At 41.7% G+C, this 21,507-nt stretch overlaps 1 protein-coding gene across 1 annotated transcript; it reads left to right on the forward strand.

The window, feature by feature from the left end:
• Positions 1-502: 502 nt before the first annotated feature.
• helz2a (helicase with zinc finger 2a) lies at positions 503-21,507 on the forward strand. The gene is made up of 20 exons (XM_018725777.2): positions 503-1,214; positions 5,700-6,801; positions 6,963-7,146; positions 7,728-7,835; positions 8,024-8,541; positions 8,765-9,397; positions 10,786-11,584; positions 12,258-12,333; positions 12,548-15,953; positions 16,331-16,416; positions 16,509-16,643; positions 16,805-16,960; positions 17,313-17,457; positions 18,328-18,444; positions 18,932-19,124; positions 19,603-19,746; positions 19,933-20,145; positions 20,333-20,489; positions 20,837-21,004; positions 21,179-21,507. The coding sequence occupies exons 2-20, from the start codon at positions 5,816-5,818 to the stop codon at positions 21,280-21,282; spliced, it is 8,328 nt and encodes a 2,775-aa protein (XP_018581293.2). The 5' UTR covers positions 503-1,214; positions 5,700-5,815; the 3' UTR covers positions 21,283-21,507.

The following is a 21,507-nucleotide window of genomic DNA, read 5'->3' on the forward strand; positions in this document are numbered from 1 at the left end:
TGAACAGTGGGTTAGTTTCGCTTTTACTTGTGTGGCGCTTGTCCAAAGTTACTGAATCGCTTGTGTTTCGAACTCATATCATCACACTTAACCACCACCACAAAAACAACAACAATAATAATAATAATAATAATAATGATAATCTGTTGCACTAATTCATAATAACAATGATGGCATAATAGTCATTAAACTGTTGCCGATGTTAAACTTATTGTGGTGTGTGTGTGTGTATGAAACTTGGCTTATTAACCAACATTATGATTACGTTGTTTGTATAGCTGCTATGTGCAACGCGTAGGTGGAGATGTTACGTTGGGACCATCGGTGAAGTTACACTGTTATTGAGCATCAGTGAAAATAAAACAGTACGACAGGTAAACCGAATCACGGTACTATATATATATATGGTATGTAGGGTTAATGCATGAGGCGCACGTTCGCGTTACAAGCGGCGCTAATTATGAGCGAAGCAAAGAATTATGTCCACTGATGGTTGGATGGAATGAGGAAAGGAATGAGGAATATTATTTGATTCTTTGTTTTCATTCACAAGAAAATTACGTGTGGTTAAACTGGAAATAGCAAACCCTCCTTCTGTGTCTTGTCTTTTTTGGCACACGTAAAAGTTACACCTCCTGCACACACTTCGTCCGCTGCTGTCCAGGCTCACATTGTGGCTGACATCGTTATATCTTCAATAAATGCGCCACAATCCACATGATCACGTGAGCGTACATTCATTAAAAGTTGTATTGAACCGTCCGCCGTCGTTGACACCACTTCCTTGACTCTTCCCTCCCTGTTACACTTCAGCGTCTCTAGTTTGGCCTTCCTTCCGTGGTGGAAAATTGCACCCATGATATTTGCGTTAAAATATGTTACCTTCGAGGCAACGAAGAATGAGTAATAAGTATAAGGGCACATGATTCGCAACGCTGTCGCAACGCTGACACGCAGAAACGCGGAAAACGAAACTTAAGAGCGCCGCGCGGAAAACGGAGCGTCGCTCCGCTTAGTTAAGGGCGTCCCACCCACCGCGTCGCCTCCGCCACACACCACTGTGGCCTCTGCTCCCCGCATCCCGGCAGCTCGTGACGTGTGTGACACGAACCGAACGTGGAACCACTTACTGCTCGCATCTCCGCGGGAAGAAAACACATGATCACATGCATTTCAACAGTTATTCGCTCGGATGCCATCGCTTCCCTGCTGCTGTAAGTCTGCTTTCTTAGTTTCTTTCTTTCTTTGATACCGCTGCTGCTAAGGCGGCATCTTGTTCTTTTTTAAATGTATTTGTATCCACCTTTAATTTTAACCGGTTTAAGGTGGAACAGGAATTGTCTGCCTATGATTATGATGATGAAATGACTTATTATAATCACCGGGTTTATCAATTATACTGTGGTTGCGCGCTCTGAAGCGACATGATGATGATGATTTACTGTATTTCTAATCGCTTCATAAACTAGTATTGAATCGGGAGGAATACATGTAACATGGTGTTTAACCGCGTTGCCTCCGCTGCCAGGCTCTCTTTATTCCACTTTTTAATAAACGGATCATTCTGTGCCTCCGCCCTGATGACACTCAGTGTTACTGTGTGTTTAAAGCACAACAGGATGAAGGCAAATTCAAAAAAAAAAAAAAAAGAAAAATGGAGCCCTCTGGTTACTCACTGTAACTCTGGATTATTACGCCAGGTGCATCAGTGCATCACTGTGTTGTTAACGTTATGATTTGAGGGCTGGATAATATTTTCCTTTACTTACGTATCCTCAACTTTAGTTAATAATGGCCAGGGTCTGTGTTATGTTAACGCGTGGAACTGTGACGTGCGCTCTGTGGACCTCGTTTTAAGTATTTGCAGATAATAGATATGATTCATGATTCTAAACTTCCCTCTTGCTCTTCCTTCTCAGTCAGAACAGGCTTGTTCTGTTCTCCTGGAGACGAGAGGCGTTCCTGTCACAAACTAAAGTGGGCTGTTTCGTGGTTTTAGTACCACTAGCCTAGCGAATCTTGTTTTCCCTCTTCCACACTCCGTGACTTCATTTTCGCAGTCTCTCGTGATTCTCTGGTGCAGCAGCCGCTCCTTCGCGAAATAACGCACACGCATCATCTGAAACCGCTTGTCCCGTACGGGGTCGCGGGGAGCCGGAGCCTAACCCGGCAACACAGGGCGTAGGGCTGGACGGGGAGGGGACTCACCCAGGACGGGACGCCAGTCCATCGCAAGGCACCCCAAATGAGGTTCGAACCCAAGACCCACAGGAGAGCAAGACCCGGTCCGACCCGGTCCGACCCACTGCGCCAACGTGCCCCCCTTACAAAATGACATCGGAGTGGATTTTCAAAGGGTCACGTCGATGGCGTCAACTCGTTCAGAACGGAAAGATCATGTCTCGCTTCCGTCCGAAATCAGTGTGTTTTCTTTCCAAACGAAATGTTTATTTGCTCCATGTCAGTCATTAACAGAACGGTGAAGGCGCTGCGTTGTGGGGCAGTAAGTGGAGCTGCTCTTCACTGCTAGAAAGACAATAAATACAGTATAAGTGTGCGCTATAAAATGTAGTCACTTGACTTGTGGAGTTTATTCTTGCTAAAGGACTCAAAGACTAAACTGCTGTGTCTCATGTAACATGGGCCACAGGTAGTACTTTTGTTTAAGCGATACCAGAGCATTTACATCTTTTCTCAGTTAACCCCTCTGGCTGATTTTCTGCTTCAAAAGTTTTTTTTTTTTTTTTTTTGGTGTTTTCTGTGAAATATTCTGCAGACTAGGGGGTGCGGTGGCGCAGTGGGTTGGACCATGGTCTTGCTCTCCGGTGGGTCTGGGGTTCGAGTCCTGCTTGGGGTGCCTTGCGACGGACTGGCGTCCCGTCCTGGGTGTGTCCCCTCCCCCTCCGGCCTTACGCCCTGTGTTGCCGGGTAGGCTCCAGCTCCCCGTGACCCTGTATGGGACAAGCGGTTCTGAAAATATTCTGCAGACTTTATAAATATATATTATATTTTACTAAAGGGGGTGCAGTGGCACAGCGGGTTTGACCAGCTCCCGAGCTGATCAGTTCCACATCTTTTGATCAGATCTGTTGCACATACCAAACTTCTTTATACTGCTTCTGACATTAAACAATTAAATTGCTGCGGCAATTATTAAGTACGGCATAAATAAAATTTCTTCTTTTACTTCATCTCAGACCTTAGATAACAGTTTTAGTATCACCATTGATTTTCAACCGATTCAGCATGAAGTTAGCATGAAGAATGGAGACATGGAGGTCAGCGCAGCAGATAGTACTGGTGTCTCACAGCTCTTGTGCATGTGGACATGGGGTTGAATCCAGCGTAGTCTCTGTGGAGTTGACATGTTCTTCCTGTTTTTGCTGGGTGTCCTCCAGGTGCTCCAGTTTCCTCAAATAGTCCTGGTGTGTTTCATACGAGAACTGCCTTCGAATTGCTTTTAGTGTGTGTGTGTATATACAGTATATAGAAGGGGCATGGTGGTGCAGCAGGTTTGGCCTGTGCCTGCTCTCTGGTGGGTCTGCGGTTCGGGGTCCTGCTTGGGGTGCCTTGCGACGGACTGGCGTCCCGTCCTGGGTGTATCCTCTCCCCATCCAGCCTTGCGCCCTGTGTTGCTGAGTTAGGCTCCGTCTCGCCGCGACCCCGTATTGGACAAGCGGTTTTGGACAGTGTGTGTGTGTGTGTGTGTGTGTGTGTGTGTGTGTGTGTGTATTGTACTATTACACACACTGTCTACAACCGCTTGTCACAAGCAGGGTTGTGGCAAACCGGAGCCTAACCTGGCAACATGGGGTGCAAGGCTGGATGGGAAGGGGACACACCCAGGATGGGACGCCAGTCCATCACAAGGCACCCTGAGCGGGACTCAGACTCCAGACCCACTAGAGAGCAGGACCCAGCCAAGCCCACCATCCACTGTGCCCCCATACTGTACTATTAATTACTTTTTAAAAAATGAAAGTAGCTGTATTATATGTACAGCTGTGTTAATTTTAATAAACAGGTATTTTATGAGATGTGACTTGAAATGTTTTCTCACTACAGATAAAAAAATCTGGGTAGAACATCAGTCAGACAGAACACATTCACTTACAGCTCTGTTACAACCCAGTCTGTCAGTAGGAGCTATAAAGTTAACCCTGCTTGATGGGTTCTGTTGGGCTCCTTGAAAAACCTAAAAGGATTTGTATAAATCCATTCTACGTTATAGCCTGAGAAAAACTACACTTTTAAAAATCTTTGATACAATCTTGCGACAGTGTGGGATATATTTCCGTGTTACGTAACCGTGCATTTTGGGTTAAATTCTCAATCGACACACTAGATTTTAAGAAAATGAAGAAAACACTCAGGTGATTCGTATAACCTAGGTGTAAGGAAGAAGCGCCGGCACAGTCACGAGGGTTGCGAGAAAGGAGGGGGGGGGTTCATTCAGAGTTGTGTGGGTCAACAGACAGGAGAAAGGGGGGAAACGGGGGGCACAGGGAACCGGTAGGTCACGGGGGCGCTCGGAAGGCGGGGGTTGCGTTTGGGGTCGGGGTCGTGTCCTGATTCGCCGACGTCTCGGGGTCGTCTCCGGCATCGGCTTCTCAGTCGCTCTCTTCCCCTCGCTGGCCCGGCCGGGGAAAGAAATAGGGACATTGATTAAGTTCAGCTGCTGTTGGCCCGTCCCTGGCTCCGCCCGCCCCGACGTGCTAGACCAGGTGTGAATGTTTCTGTACAAACAACCCAGGAATATGTCTTGCCATAACAGATAATAGGAAAACACAACATGACAGTAGGCTGAAAGAACCCGTGTTTATGTGTTTTTTTTTTTTTGTTTCATATTTGCACATTGCTACATTTAATTCCTAATAAGGTACTTAAAAGTCAGGAAAGGGAAAATTAAAATAGGTGTACCGTTTACTGTGGGTAATGTAAATACATTCTGTATATTTGTTTTTTAATGATATTTGGACATCCCTCCCTCAAGGACTCATCTCCCTTAGTGTCGTCAAACACACCCACTCTCACATGTGGGACATTTGAAAGGCTGCTGAAGTCACTGTGCACAATGTAAGAGGAGAACAGTTACATTTTTTAACTGGGTTTAGCGTTGATGAGTAAGTGTTTCCTTCCTGAACCCAAGAAACAGTTTTTCTTATTACTCAAAGGCATTTCTGCAGTAATGACCAGGAATTTGTTGCACCTTTCATATTACTGAAGAATAAAAGGGAACATGTACACCAAATACATGTACTCCAGCCTTGCGCCCTGTGTTGCCAGGTTAGGCTCTGGTTTGCTGTGACCCCTGCTTGGGACAAGCAGCTTCAGACTATGTGTGTGTGTGTGTATATGTGCATGAATGAGACTGTGTGTGGATGGATGGATAGATGGATGGATGGATGGATGGATGGATGGATGGATTAATAAAATAAAATTAAACAAGAACGTACAGTATATTTCTGAAGTTTACCTTAGAGTAAAATCAGCCAACAGTTCACCATATTTCAATTGTGCTGTGTTGATGTATTATTAATTATGTTTCTTATAAGTGGGTGCAGAATTGTAAATTACGTTGTAAATATAATTAATATTATCATAATTCAATTAATGCATCTGGAAGAATTGGTTCTGTAAACAAGTTGTGAAAATATGCATATAAAAACTGATGTTTTTTGCTTCTCTATATCTTGCAGCTCTAAAGAAGACACTGGATACATTATTTTAAAAGTTTGCAGAGCTACTGCAAACGTTGCATGTCTTTTTTATTGCAGTATAAAATGTAATATAGTTAAACACTAGCAGCTAACCGATGGAGCACAGTACTTCCATTTTACGGGATCTCGTACAAAAGTGCAGACTCAAACTTGCTTGTTCGTTATGTTCTATAAAGGAGAGTGAAATCTCATATTCACTGAAAACTGTGAACCACCAGTGCACTAGGAATATACTTTTGGCTAAAGCCAACGGTAACACCAAAAACTGGAAGCATGTCTCCCGTCGGCCCGAATTTCCGAATCCCGGCCAATACGCCGTGTGCCATTTTTTTAAAGAAGGGTGTGGTTGCGCCAAGCATAAGAACCGATGCACCTTTGCCAGAAGCCATGAGGAAGTTCTGGTGTGGAATTTTGTGAAACGCCGCCGTATAGATCATGCCACATTAATGAGACTGGTAGCAGACCTTGAAACTTTTACTGCTAAACAAACAAATGCAGCAGAACAAATCTTGACCGAGTTTTCCGGGGAGTTTCTGGAGCTCTGCGAGGCATGTTTCCACAGCAGTCCGCAGAGGATTGCAACCAAACGGTGGAATAACACTTGCAGCTCACGGGAAGCACACCCCTGGAGGCCAGTATTAATCCACTACTTAGTGGAAGGACATAATAAAAAAGTTTACAATGAGATCCGAAAACCACCAGCCAAGCGCGACCTTCAGTTTTGCAGCCACATCAAGAAGGGCTTGCCCTGTTGGCACGGGTTCTCCAGGTGCCTGTTTGCCCACAGCGAGGTGGAAATGGCTGTGTGGAAGGCAGAGGGCCTGGGTCAGTGGGATCGCGGGCAACTGGTGTTGCTGTCTCAGAAGAGGCTGCAGACAATCTCAAGCTCTGCAGGTGAGCCCAGTTCTCAGGAGGAATTCTACTGCAAGGCTTGCTTGCTGACTGTATCCTCTAAGGAGAACTTTGTAAGACACTGTAGTTCCCTGGATCATGCCCGGATGATTTCCCAAGACTCAACCGTTGAATGGAAGCACCGTCCTCCACCTCAGAAGCACATAAAAGAATTTCAGCTGTGTGACAGGTGATCTTAGCTGGTAAAATAGTGCTTTGCAAACTACATGTAACGCCTGATAAAAAATTCATTGAAATCTGATTTGTAACCCATGCATGCGGGTAACAGTAAACATTTGCTGGACGTGAAAGATGCTGCTTTTTTGATTGTATCCCGTTCTTTCTTGACAGGCCCGAGGCATGTGATTATGGAGACAACTGTGTGCGAGCCCATTCAGACGAGGAGCTGAGAGAGTGGCTCACGCGATACAGGGAAGTTGAGGAGATCAGACACAACATCAATGCTGAGGGGCTCATGTCTTATAGAGACCGTCTCTTGCAAGAATACAAGAGCAGCAGTAATGAAGTGCACATTGTAAGTCAGACATACTGATATGCCCTTGTCTCCCTGTCATGGTCACACCACACATTGTTTTTGCTCCCAGATTACAGGGCTGGATGTTGAAAAATCGAGTGCTGTTTCAGGCTTCAAGAAGGGAATTTCACAATTTTAAGGATGTCATTAAAAAAAAAAGTTTCTGGGAGATTTATTTGGAAAACATTGGAGAACATTACAGCATACCACGATCTCGACATCCATTGTTGCAGCACAAGCTTCTCTTTTATGAAGAAGGTTCCTTTTACAAGAATTCAAACTTTTGAGCCACTGTATATTGTACAATAAAATTTGCTTAATGAGCTATTAAGAAGGGCCTTACAAGCATAGAAATTTCAGTTCAAAACACAACCCTTAGTATAGTCGACCATCCGACAAGATGAGAAGCCAGTGCATCTCAGTTGTCTTGTAGCCCTGTTGACTTCTTATATTAACTTATACAGTACATCAGTGCTTTCAAGTTGCTGATGTTAGTTTTATACCTGATAGGATTTTTTTTGTGTGCAATGTCACAGGAGTGGCTCTGGTCAATTTGTCATTTGTTTTCAATATTTTTTCAGATCTCAGATTATGTGGATGACGTCGCAGTCACATATGACATGAGTTTGAGTATGATATGTGAGGAGACTGGTACTGAACTGAAATGGAATTTCCAGATATTGACCGAGGTGAGAAGCTTGTTTTGAACAGCAAGTTACTTCCACAGTCTTTTCCTGGTATTAGCGTTCAAAAATTTTCCATGAAGGCTGTCTTAAAATATAACTTGGGCAGCTGTCATGTGGGCTAACATCTCAGAAACCACTGAAGTTCTCTGCTTGATTTCTAAGCCAATACTGCACATATTTTCTCTTCACAGAGATTATTTGCCCATGTTGCATTGCTGAAGGATGAACCAGGAGCCATTTTCACCATTGGTGAAGACATCACAGAAGACCCTTGCAATTATGCCAGAGGAGAAAGATTTGCTACCTCAGAAATGTCCTATCAAGTCCCAGTCTGTTTCAAAGCTGTCAACCCAGGCCTGTATGTACAGTGGCTGGTGTTTGACTTTGATATGAGGCCAGTACTGCTACAGAAGCTCCAGGTGATAGTGGGTGAACAGAAATCCTATGAATTAGAAGAGATTGCGAAGAAAGACGGCTTCTCTGGCCAGGTGTTGGATAGATGGCACAGGGGAAATAAATTTATCATCCCGTACTTGGAAAAGAGGGACGAAGAGGTGGAGCTCCAGAAGGAGTACAAACCTCCTCACATGAACTTTGAATTCAGTGCCAGAGCTGAAGACAGCACTTCTCTTACCACCAATAACTACAGAGAAAGAATGCACAGCTTCCTTTACAAAGAGGAGCTAGCACATGAAAATGTGGTGTCCAGGTAATGATGTACAGCTTATCATGCTTTGAGGTAATGAACATTGTTAGTATTGTGGGTGTTATTTTTAGCTGTATTATTTTTGCAGCCCGTATTTGGTAATTTTATATATACGTATATTAAACTATTATAACAATCTGACTGATGTTCTCAGTTGCACTGAAAGGATGGTGAAACTACACATGTTGTAACCAATCTGTCTTTCTCCTTTGTGTTTCAACTCCAGACTTAGTCTGCAAGAGACAATCTCCTTGTCTGACAAAATCTATGAGGATACATTTGGGTTTAAAATCGCTCCAGCCGGAGAACTTTTTGCTGCAGTTCCTGTTTTTTATTTGCTAACTCCTGACACACCTGAGGGATTTGTGCTCAGGAGAGCAGTTAGTTCAGCTCTGGTTGCTCCTTCATCAGGCAGTAGTCGGCAGGTGTATGAAGCAGAAATCCTTCGAGATGCCAGCAGTGAGAACAAGATGTACCTACAGCTCTCCAAAAGATGCTGCTCTGACCTGAACCTCCGGAAGGACACAACCTATAAAATGGAGATTCAGTTTCAGATCAATCGTCTCCATTTCTGTGAGATGCACAAGGCCATTGACCTCCTTCCAGATGTTGAGATTGTTTTGCCAGACCTCAACCGTTGCTGTGTTCCAGTTCACAAAGGGGAACAACCTAGGCTCAATGCAAGGCAGCAAGCGGCCATGTCTTTCATACTTGGAGATTCAGACAGCAAAGGGACTGTTGCACCACTCCTCATTTATGGGCCCTTTGGAACAGGAAAAACATTCACTCTTGGTACAGCAGTCAAGGAGCTGGTACGTCAGCCTGGAACCAGAGTCTTGATCTGTACTCACACTAACAGGTAAGAGTTCTGCGCTGAATAATAGCTAATCTGTTGGATGTGTAAACATGAAACAGTTGGTGCACCTTTTTCTCCTTCAAATTGGAAGCTACTAATGTCAGTGTAAATGTGACTACGTTCTACAAATGAAATAAAGTTTAGTGTAGAGAGGGTCCCATACTTGTGAACCTAACTGGGATGAAAGTTGGTTCAATATTGAAAAAGTAAATTAGTCGAATATGACATGAAGCAGGCCAGGGACTTGTCATCAATTCCATATGCAGCTGCTGGCCTAATATACGGAGGCCAAAATATTAGTATTGATCAGACTGACCGTGCTATGAGAATCACGTGTCTGCATCTATGACTCTTCAACTGTTGTGCAATTAACTTGTAAGTTGATTTGGAGAAAAGCACACCCTAAACGAATAAATGTAAATACTATTGTCAGGAATATGACAGCTTCGAGGGCTGGGTGGCAGCAACATTATTTTTTGGATGGAAAAAGAACAGCTCAGTGGACTCTCTGTCTCCCACTGGTAACGGAGACCAAACTGACAAACAGCCTTGTGCATTCTCAGGCAAATTCTGAGTCTCCTGGCTCAATGTTCATGTGCCATGTGTCTCATAGCTCAGTGTTCACGATCAACATCTGTTGGTGTAACGGGTGAAACTTGGCATGTAATTTGAATTGTGTGCTGGCTCTATGAAAAAAAATAAGTACAAAATGTTATTTCACTGTTCCAAAGTTTGTAAGTCAGGGTCTCAGTCTGTGTACACACAGAATCATCATAATGTATGGAATTAGAAGCCGCTCTAGCAGGTACATTAGGGCTCGCTTTGGTGCTTCTCCATGGAATGGACAAAACTGTTGTAATAAAAAAGGTTTTTTTTATTGCTTCATGTATCAATGTAACGCCGTCGCGTCGAGGAGCGGAAGAGTGGACCCAGATGCGGGATTGTTCAGGTGGCAGTTCTTGGGGCAAAGTAAAGATCGTAGTCAGGACGGATGAAGGGTCTGAACCGAGGGGTGAACGTCGTTCCGAGGATGATCCAGAGACATGGTCGGAAGGATGAGCGATGATCGTGTCCATGGGAGACAGGATACAAGGACGGGGAGATAGGCGAGGAAGAATGAGGAAGGGAAACGTGAGCGGGACAGGCAAGGTGCGAACGCAGTGGGGACAGTTGTCTCAATGAGTTTCTGCAACCAGGGAGTGGTGGACTGGTGCTTTTTAGACCCGGCTGCATTGATTGTGACCAGGTGCTTGCGGTTGTGCTGAGGACGTGGGTGTGACAATCAATATAAATAAAAGGTGGTTTACACTTTTGATTGTATAATTTCACGTTACTTTCACATTAGAAAACAAAAGTTTTCCAACTGCAAATTAATTTTGTTCTCCTTTCAGTTCTGCAGATTTATATGTCAAAGATCATTTCCATCAGTATGTCATTGCTGGACACCATGAAGCCAAACCTCTCAGAATAAAAGCAAATAAAAAAGGAGTGCCTGTAGGTGCAACAGATGATGTCACATTGCAATATTGTCATCGTTCCAGTGATGGCCAATCCTTCACATTTCCTGATCGTGCTACAATAAACCAGTTCAGACTAGTCATAACAACTGCATCCATGGCGAGACATTTTCATAACCTGAAGCTACCCTCTGGCTATTTCACCCATATCCTGATTGACGAAGCTTCTCAAATGCTTGAGTGTGAAGCTCTGATGCCAATCGGTCTGGCTGGGAAAGGAACACGTGTGGTTTTAGCTGGAGATCACATGCAGCTGTGTCCAAAGCTCTTCTCTGTGGCGGATGAACAACGTTCTGGTTGCACTCTCCTTAATCGTCTCTTCCGATACTACCTGCAACACACATCTTCCATAGCTTTGAAAAGTAGAATCATTTTCAATGAAAATTACAGGTCCACAAAAGAAATTGTTGACTTTGTGTCAAGTAATTTTTATGCCAGTAAGAGTGATGCCATCAAAGCCCATGGAAAGGTTCCTGCTCATCCCAGATGCCATCCTCTGAGGTTCCACCATGTCCGTGGCCAGTGCATTCTAGACAAAACAACAATGTCCTGGTTCAACTATGAAGAGATTACAAGTGTTGTGCATATTGTGGAAAATCTCCTTAAAGACTGGCCAAATGAATGGGGAAATCAGGAGCAAAGAACTATATGTGTTCTTTCTGAAGGATGTCAGGTACCCTTCTACTATTGTAATTTTTCCTGTATTCAACTTGTCATGTACATCAAATCCCAAGGATACGAAAGGGAACTACTGGAACTTTTAGCATGTTGAATTTTTCTTTGTGTATGCTTTATTTTGTATTTACCTACCTTATATTTGCCTATTATGGTAGTCTTAACTAGGTGATATTCAAATATGGATTGATTTGGCTTAATTTTTGAAAACACATTTGCTAAATTTTTATTTGCTTTTGCTGTACAAATCTTTCAGATTTTACTTATGTTGACTGACTCTGCTGTACTCAGTATACTTAAAATAATTAGAAAAATAATTTATTGAGTTTTTACATGATATTTCCCCCGATATTTCCCTACAAACAATTGCCCATGTAGTTAGCATAAGTACCTTGATCAAGGATCGAGCAGCAGGAGGTGGAATTCAAACCTGGGTCCATTGAGTGACAGGCACTAGCCCTAGCTGTAACCATTATCCTACCATCTTTACTTAAAACCTATGGTTTATTATTTATAAATCTTGAAATAAATATTATTGCTGGCAACAAGCAGTAAACTGCCCCCAAACAGTTCTTGCTTGATTAGTAAAAATTCTCCAGTATAAAAAAGAAATTAGCATATAAAATGTCTTCTCCTGCAGCACACTAACCTTTACACATTTATCTTTAAAGGTTTTTCTAATCAGGAAAGAACTGCGAAAAAGAAACTTTTCAAGAGTGACTGTGGAAAATCTGGAAAATGTCCAAGGTATAATGTAGAATTATTTAAAACGTGCATTTTGTCATAGTTCACATCATTTATTTCTCTCAGGTATTTTGATATTGATTTTGGGTTTCCATTGTAAGCACTCTGTCGCTTACTAAAATACTTCTTCTCCTCCTTCACGCTGCTGCCAAATGAAAGAAAACCTGTAGATAGATGTGTCATTAAGAAGCGCTCTTTTCTGTGCTTCATTTAACAGGCAAACAGTTCCGAGTACTGGTGATGACAACAGTTCATACTCGTGATAGTCTGCTCTCATCTGACATAACTTGTCTGGACTTCTTTAATGATGCTCGAGTTCTGAACACTGCAATGACCAGAGCACAATCACAGGTTATTGTGGTGGGAGATGCTGCTGCTCTGTGTGTGTTTGGCAAATGCCCAAAAATTTGGAAGAACTACATAGAGCAGTGCATTGTCAAGAAAAGTGCATACCCACCACATCTCACCCTAGACTACATTGAAGACGAAATGAGGGAAATCTCACGATTTCAGAGGCCCATAGAAATGGGCAACTGTGATGTTGATTCTACTGAAGTGGAGAACGAGGATGAGATACTGAACGAGCTAGCAGAGGCTGACTGTAATGTAAATTATGAACCATCAGTGGGAGACAATGGGGACTACAATGAAATGGACAACATCTGTGAACAACACAAGGATTGTCATTCAAACCTTGAAGCAGAAGAACTAATGAACATGGTTAAGCAATATCCAGGTTTATATAAGCATGGTGAACTGGTAATGGACAAGTTTAATGCAGGGTATGTCATACCATTTGATAATCCTGTTGCACATATCACAGTTAAGGGAAGAAAGGACTTGGCGATGTCTTTTTCTGGTGATGAGGTAGTTGTTGAAATAACAACTAAAGAAAATGGTAAATATTTTGGGAAGGTACTAGGTGTCACTAAGAAATCTCAATCCTCACGAGTATGTATATGTACTTTAGAGGATAACGATAATCCAAAGCCGAGAATCCTAGCTGAAAGTAAATTTGTTAGCAAGGTCATGGTGCCTATAAAAAACAGTGTGACCAAAATTCGAATTTTGGTGAGCAAGAGGTTTCCAAACTCAATCCCTGTATACAAGTCTGATAATGGAAAATGGAACATAGTGAAGCATCATTACCTCAGTGAAGAAATAAAACGCAAGCATGTCTTTCTTGTGGAGGTGGTGTGCTGGAAAGAAAACTATCTGTTTCCTCTGGGTCATGTTACAGACATACTACCAATTGGAACTTCTATGGATGAGGCACTGAAGATCCTGGATGCGGAATTCAATGTAGTTTCTCCTCCACAAAGTGTCCTAGCTGCAGCACAAGTCTGTGTGGGCCCCCAAAAGGGTGATGAAACCAGAATGGATTTCCGTGATTTGATTACTTTCACTGTTGACCCAGAAAATTCCAAAGACTTGGATGATGCAATTAGTGTGAAGGAAATGGATGGCTATTATGAACTCGGAGTGCACATTGCAGATGTGGCAAGCGTTGTAAGTAAGGATAGTGTCTTAGACACGTATGCAAAAAAAAATGGAGTCACATACTATAGGCCCAGTAAAGAACCAGTACATATGTTTCCGCAGTCAGTTGGCATTAATACATGTAGCTTTCTTCCGGGATTTGATCGCAGGGCAATTTCTTTGATCGTCAAAGTGGACAAAGTGAAAGACAGAGTTCTTAGTAGCAAATTTGTTTTGTCTCAAATAAGATCAGACAGGAAGCTGTCTTATGAAAAAGCGGAGAACATAATTGAGCAAACTTCAAATGGCCTGAGATTTCATACAGTGGAAGATTGTGTTGCTGTTGCTTACCGCTTTTCAAAAGCTCACAGAAAGGCAAGACTTCTGGAAGACTGGTGGTATGCTAAACCTGATGATCAGAGGGTTCCAGGGAGAAGAAGATCCCATCAAATGATTGAAGAACTCATGATAATGTTCAACAATGCAGTATCTGAATTCCTCATTGGTATAAATGAAACAAATCAATGTACACCACTGAAGTGCCAGGCAAAGCCTAAACAAGAGGATATGTTAGAACTACAGAAGAAGTATAAAGATCTCATACCAATGTCTACACACTTGACATATCACATTGGTATCCCTGAACATCAGTTAGGAGATGGAGGTTTCTGTGTACTGACATCCTTATGGGAGGAGCTCCAGTCTGCTGCAAAGAGTAGAGAATTTGACAGAATAGCTGATCTGATTGCCACAGATGACATCCATCCACAACTGCTCCCTGCTACAAAAGAATTTAATCGGATGCTTGGTAGATCATACGTGATCCGTGCCAACTCAAGTCCTGAAGCAAGGGTTGGCCACTACTCTTTGCAGCTTGATTCGTACACACAAGCATCATCACCTATCCGCCGCTACTTGGATGTTATCCTGCAGAGACTTCTCCATGCAGTGCTCTGTCATACACCAGTCCAGTACTCCCCACCTGAGATTGACATGTTGTGTCAGCAGTTTGATAAGAACAACAAAAAGGCAAATGACTACCAAAGAAAAGCTGAAACACTCTCTTTTTGCATACATCTCAAGAAACAAAATACTCAAAAGGTGGCATTTGTCACTGAGGTGAACCCTGAAGGAGACAATTTCAAGTTATCATTTCCATTTTGTAGTGATCTACCAGGCTTCTTACCTGTTATGTACAAAGAATTACAATTAGAAGACCAACCACTGTTTGATAAAGAGAAGGAGCACATGAAGCTGAAATGGAAGCGCAGAATTTATTCCATGGACACCACCAGCATGGACCTTGAACTGAAAAAAGTCCAACACAGTAGTCCATGCGTCAGTGTCCCAAAAAAGGTTTGGCACAAACTTGTTGAAGCAGCGACAAAAGAGGACTGGAACAGTGTGATCTCTATTATAATGAGTACAACTACAGAACCCAAAAAGGATTGCTTGGAGACGAGAAAAGACTCTAGTTGTGAGAAGCACTATGTACAACTTGCTCTCAATTTGAAACCCGGAGAAACCCTTGAAGTCCAAATGACAACAGAAATAAAACAAGGCTTTTTGATGCCCACAGTTCAGCTGCTTAACATTAATCCATGCTTTGAGGTGTGTGTAGACCATACCCACAGCCCCATTGTCTGCTTCTCTAAATGTGCGGAACGGGCAGCTAAGAATGTGTATGTAAATATTGACGAATATGTAAGAATCTGGAGACCACTTTGTGAAATGGAGTCTGCTGCCAATGCTGTAGATGAAAGTGAGAGTATTACCATTGAAGACATGAGTGTGATTTGGAAAAGGGGAACCAAATTGGAAGGAAGCTTTTTCTTACCTGTGAAGTGCGTGAAAGATTGGGCCATCGAATGCAACCTTGGGAAGTGCTACTTGTGCGTTCGAAAAAGGAACCTGAAATATTCCATTCCTGATCAACATGAAATGAAAGTGGATCCAACAGGTTTTACTTGGGTGGCTCATGGAGTGACTACTAGGTCGTCAGAACCTAGAAAGAATTCAGAACATAAAATTAAAGAAGTGGAGTTCTATATCAATCACACAGCAATGGAAGAAATCCCAGAATGTGTGCGTCAGGACAACATAAAGTTCACAGTTGAATTAATTCCAAAACTTCTGCCTGATATGTAAGTACATCAGGTTTCCTGATAATATAAGGTTTAAACAGTAATGCATTTTCCCTCTTGGGTATTGAAAGTGACCACACTTCATCATCATAGAATCTTATGGAGACAGATTACCCCAGTTTCTATTTACCACTGTGCAAATAATCACTTCACATACGTACACCCAAAGAGGTATACAGTTAGTCTATCGTTTCCCTAATGCCACTAAAAATAAGTGTTAGTTTCCAAGTAAATTTTAAGATTTTAGAATCAATATCTCTTAAGCCTTTATGTTGGTGGAAAAAAAATTAAGTCCCGTAACTGTTTTTATCTGTGCGTATTGAATGTATTGCAATATTGTTTTGTTTACTTCGTCCTCCTCATTTCCTCCTTGTTAGACGAAAAGAGAGTGCGATAATCAACTTAAAATCTGCAAATGAACTTGTTCAGAGCATAGCACTTGGAAAGAAAATACCTAAAGGAGGTAAGCATTGTATACTTGCAGATCGGGGAGGCTCTTATATTTCATGAAATGCTATGTTTCTGTTAATCTTTGTTTTTTTTTTTAATGATTAGACGCAGAATCTATCCCAAAATGGAGAATCATTAAAACCGAGCCACCCCCGGGACTTCCGAGGCTGAATGAGAGTCAGTTTGCTGCAATAGAGAAGGCACTGAAAAGCAACTTTACTCTTATCCAGGGCCCGCCAGGTAAGCTTCAAGCTCGTGTTTTTTCACTCTCTGTAGAAATGCACTGAACTGTGTAGTTTTAATCTGTACCATTACACTACTCTTAAATTACGGTGTGATCTTAAGGCCTGTACACGTCTTGATACTTTCTAGCATTTGAAGATAACCTTCCTTTTTCGCAGGAACAGGAAAGACTGTAGTGGGAGCCTACATAGTATACTGGTTTCATGTCCTGAACTCCCAAAAACCAAGGTACGTTGAAGACCCCAAGGAAAAAGAGAAGAAGGAAGTTATTCTCTACTGTGGACCATCCAACAAGTCTGTTGATGTCATTGCTGGTAAGCTGTTTTTATATTTATTTACTGAATTTTGCTCATTCTTTTCTCCAGAGCAGCTTACAGCGTTAAGCTGCTTACAGCTATTTACCTGGTTATACCGAGCAGTTTACCCCCAAATTGAGCAATTTTATAGTAAGTACCATGTTCAGTGGTATTACAGCCAAAAGCAGGATTCCAGCTTGGACTCTTCGGGTCTTTCAACTCCAAAGGTGGCATCTGTACACGACATTACATGGTACTGCTTACATACACATACCCACATAAACAAATAGAACACATATATATTTGTGAGTGTGTGAGTGACAAGTTTACACTGTGTAACACATGATCCTCGTGTTGTTGAATTCACTAGAGTACCTAATGAAGTTTAAAGACAAACTAAGACCTCTACGAGTATACAGTCGACAGGTGGAGATGCTGGAGTATCCCTACCCAGGTAGCATCCTTCAGCTGTCTCGTAAATCACTGAGGCAGGAGCACTCCAAGCAAGAGCTCAGGTATGCTGCCAAGTGCCTCATGCCACAGAATGGTTTCACGAAGGTACACTTGTACCACAACGTACAAACATGATTGTGACAGGAAGTCGGTCGATCACTCTGAATTTTTCCTGTGCCCGTCCACTGCATCGCAATCTGTAAAAGCTCAGTAATACGGCTTAATCCTTCCCTATAAGACTTTCGTTTTCATCAACAGCTCAACAATGCGGGTTCTCAGTGTTCCTCTATACTGGAAACAATAGGTGTGACGTAGGGTACACATGGATGGGACCTCAGTTTATTTTATTGTTTTTTATTAGCATGAAGCAGCATTAAAGTTGTGCTGTACACATGCAAAACAGTGCCATGCTCCTCCAACAATGAATAAAAAATGAATAAATGTAAAAAAATGATTAAATAAATTGCTACTTATGCTGACTTTTGTTAGGCCTTGTCAAATAAACTGAAAAAAAACTCTAGGTTTAGCGTCCATGCTGCATCAATACAAGAAATCTTATTTGGTTGTAAACATGACCATGCATGATGGTTTAAATTCTCAGTGAATTTACTAGATCATAAGAAAACTGTAAAAACACTAAACATATTTGTATAAAGGAGCTGTAAATGGATCTGTGAAAATTGCACTATGAAATAACATAGTGCTGCAATACATAATAATGGGCTACAGCCAAGATAGGCTTAAAGAAACTCAACAGGAGTTATATCCCATACTGACCCAGCACTTTTAGTTACTTTTAGCTCAGTATTTTTTTAGAGAATGTTGTGAATGAATTGGTATAGATCAATACCAACAGGTCAGTGCTACCTATCATACAGTCACTTCCAAAAGATGTTTTATAGTCATGTGTCAATATAAACATTTTTTTACAGATCTATTACTTTGCATCATCTTATAAGACAGAAAGAGAATCCATTCTGGAAAGAAATAGTAGAGTTTGATAAACGAATTCATAATAAAGATGAGCTGACAGACGAGGAAGTTGAAGAGTAAGTACAGAAGACCATTTTGTTGTACTTGTATCTTTTTGCTATTGTAAATGCATATGCATGCAAAACCCAGCTTGGCTTTAGAGGTCGCCTACACATTCCATAGCATATACACTCCCCATGTTCACTGAATGCTTAGTAAACTCTGCTACATATGCATGTAAATACAATTGCTGCTGCTCTTATAATAAAAAATAAAAAAATTCTAATACTGAATCTGAGATCTAAAATTGTTTTGAACAGCAAAGTAGTTTGTTACTTCTATCCATTTATTATATCCCAAGATAGTTTCAAACTTTTCAAAATGCATGTATGTTCTGTATGGAGTCAGGCTTGAGGCAAAAATATTCCTTCATGAACATTATAAGCAATGTGTATGTTATCCCACATGGTTGGGAGAAATATTTATAATACTGCAGTATAATGTTTCTCTTTTATTAATGCTGAAACTTGGATCAATACTTAAAAAAAATCCTTCCATGCATAGATACAGAAAGCTGCTAAATAAAGCACGGCTGCATGAGCTGAAGAAACATGATGTCATTTTGTGCACCTGCACGGCCTCCTCCACCCCAAACATCACCAAAACTGTCAGCGCCCGCCAGATCCTCATTGATGAGTGCGCCATGGCAACTGAACCCCAGGCCTTTGTCCCATTGGTTAGCCACAAACCCGAGAAGGTGCGTTGGCAGTTTCGCACCTAGTGTTACGTAGTGGTATGGCTATTTCACCTTTAGATAAATTCATAAAGGCGGATATTAAGATGAACCAAAATGTTTCTGTTGGTGTTGAGGTTTTGAAGGGGTTTGAATCCTCAGCAATTTAAGAAGAGCCTGTCAGCTTAAGAGATGTCTAGTGAGTTCTTTCTCCTGTGACATGACTGTTTTTCACACTGTTACTGATGCATCCTGTTAAGGAACCAGTTTTGTAAATTGTAACTAAAATATCTTATATCAATATCGATAGCTAAGCTTTTCTGCATGAAAGTATTAATAGTCGAATTAAAGTAAAGTAGGGAAACCTTTTTAACCCTCAAATATTGTTCATGTGTGGTTGAATAACCAAGATCAGTTTAAGAACCTTGTAATGCTTTTTGATTTCGGTTTATCAGAAAATAAAGTGAAGAAAATTCGTGATTATGCTAACAATGTGTTTCAGATCGTTTTGCTTGGTGACCACAAGCAACTCCGGCCCATCGTCAGGAATGAACTTGTTCGCAGTTTGGGAATGTCAAAGTCCCTTTTTGAACGATACGTTGAACGTACAGAACGACGCGTGATGCTGGACACACAGTACCGAATGGTATGGTAATTTTACAAAGAACGCAGCCAGGGGCTTCAGCATAATGTAACTGTTTTTACGTCAAAAGCTACATTTTAAGGATGTATTGCTTTTCACTGGTTATAGCATCCTGAATTAACTTCTGATATGCATTCAGAATCTGTACATGGTCCATGTGGAACTGATGAACTGAATGTTTCCATGCAGCATGAAGAGATCTGTGAATTTCCCTCCAACGAATCTTACAATGGGCAGCTGAAAACTGCAGTGGAACGCCCATGCAGCGTCCTTCAGGTCAACTCCCAGAAATCTTCCCATATTGTCTTTGGTGACATTTGTGGAAAGGAGATCAGCCTAGTGGTGTCGACAGAGAAGGGAAATGAGAACTCCAAAGCAAACAGGCAGGAGCGTGACATAGCTGTAAGTGTGATTTTTCTTCAAGTCATTGCTGCCCACATGCTCAGATTTCTTGTTTATTTTCAGATACTTGGAATCACATTTAATATTTAATTGTTTCCAAAAGCAACAAGAATTTGCACCTTAATTTCAGAAATGGTTGATTTTTTCAGTCTTTTTTTAAGTAATTGCATCGGTCTTCTCCTAATAGGTCCACATTGCCCAGTTACTGGTGAATATTTCCAAAATCCGCCCGGAGGACATTGCTATTCTCTCACCATACAACGCCCAGGTCTCTGAGATCAAAAACAACCTTAAGAAGAAAAAAATTGATAAAATTACAGTGTGCACCATCACAAAGAGCCAAGGTGACTCTTCCGTCCCCAGATTTTGAAAATACCTCGTAATCTGTCCTTATTCCTTTAAAAAGAGAGATACAGAATCACGTTTTTAGAGTGTACTTGAGCCTTACACAATTAAAAGTTAGCACAAGATTAATTTTGCACTGGTTATGAATATGCTGATAAGTTTGAAATATATTGCATTTTGTTGTATATTATTAATAGTGTATTTTATTGTGAATTAAAGTGTTTGCTAATCAAATAAAAAGTACGACAGAAATTACATCTATATAGTGTAGAGTATGAATTTGTTGTGAAAAAACTCTGAAGCCGTATAAGGTCTTGGTCATAATCTGCCATGTTTTTTCTTCCAGGAAGCGAATGGCAGTATGTAATCCTCTCCACGGTACGCTCCTTACCTATCGCTGAGATTGAGGAGGAACCATCCAGGGCCTGGCTTTCCAAAAATGTGGGCTTTGTTGGTGATCCCAACCAGATCAATGTGGCCATTACCAGGGCCCAGGTGGGGCTCTGCATCCTTGGTGAGCAACCCGTGCTTCCACTTTTGCAGAGAAGCCCACATGTACGTACGTACATGAGGTGCAAATGCAGAGAGAGAGAGAGAGAGAGAGAGAGAGAGAGAGAGAGAGAGAGAGAGCAGTGATTGTAGCCTGTCTCCTAACTTGCTGTGTCTGTGGACTTTTTCTCCTCCAAAGGGAACCAGAAGCTGCTGCGGTGCAGCGTCGCATGGAATAAACTACTAAACCATTACCGAGCAAAGAACTGCATCACTACAGCCGAGAGCATCACTGTGCGCTAAGTGGCCTAAAGTATTCATACCATGGTGCTGGAGAAACACATTCCTTTCTCGTAACTGAGATTTTTCAGATGCACACTTTCCTATAGTAACTTACGGGTAAACTTTAATGTACGTTCTGTTCTCATTTTTAGCCTTTTTTTACTGAAGACCTTGTGACATTACTTTATACATTGCATTCCTAACCAAGCAGGCTCTAATAATTGTAATTTGAAAATTTTTGTTTAC

This window comes from Scleropages formosus, chromosome 22 (genome assembly GCF_900964775.1).
Source record: "Scleropages formosus chromosome 22, fSclFor1.1, whole genome shotgun sequence".
NCBI lineage: Eukaryota > Metazoa > Chordata > Actinopteri > Osteoglossiformes > Osteoglossidae > Scleropages > Scleropages formosus.

What these genes read in the sequence shown, in the direction of transcription:
- helz2a (XM_018725777.2), top strand. Translation starts at nt 5,816, where the DNA reads ATGGAGCACAGTACTTCCATTTTACGGGATCTCGTACAAAAGTGCAGA. An exon ending in ACAGACGAGGAAGTTGAAGA is followed by an intron (nt 18,445 to 18,931) that starts GTAAGTACAGAA and finishes TTCCATGCATAG; the next exon opens with ATACAGAAAGCTGCTAAATA. An exon ending in TGGACACACAGTACCGAATG is followed by an intron (nt 19,747 to 19,932) that starts GTATGGTAATTT and finishes GTTTCCATGCAG; the next exon opens with CATGAAGAGATCTGTGAATT.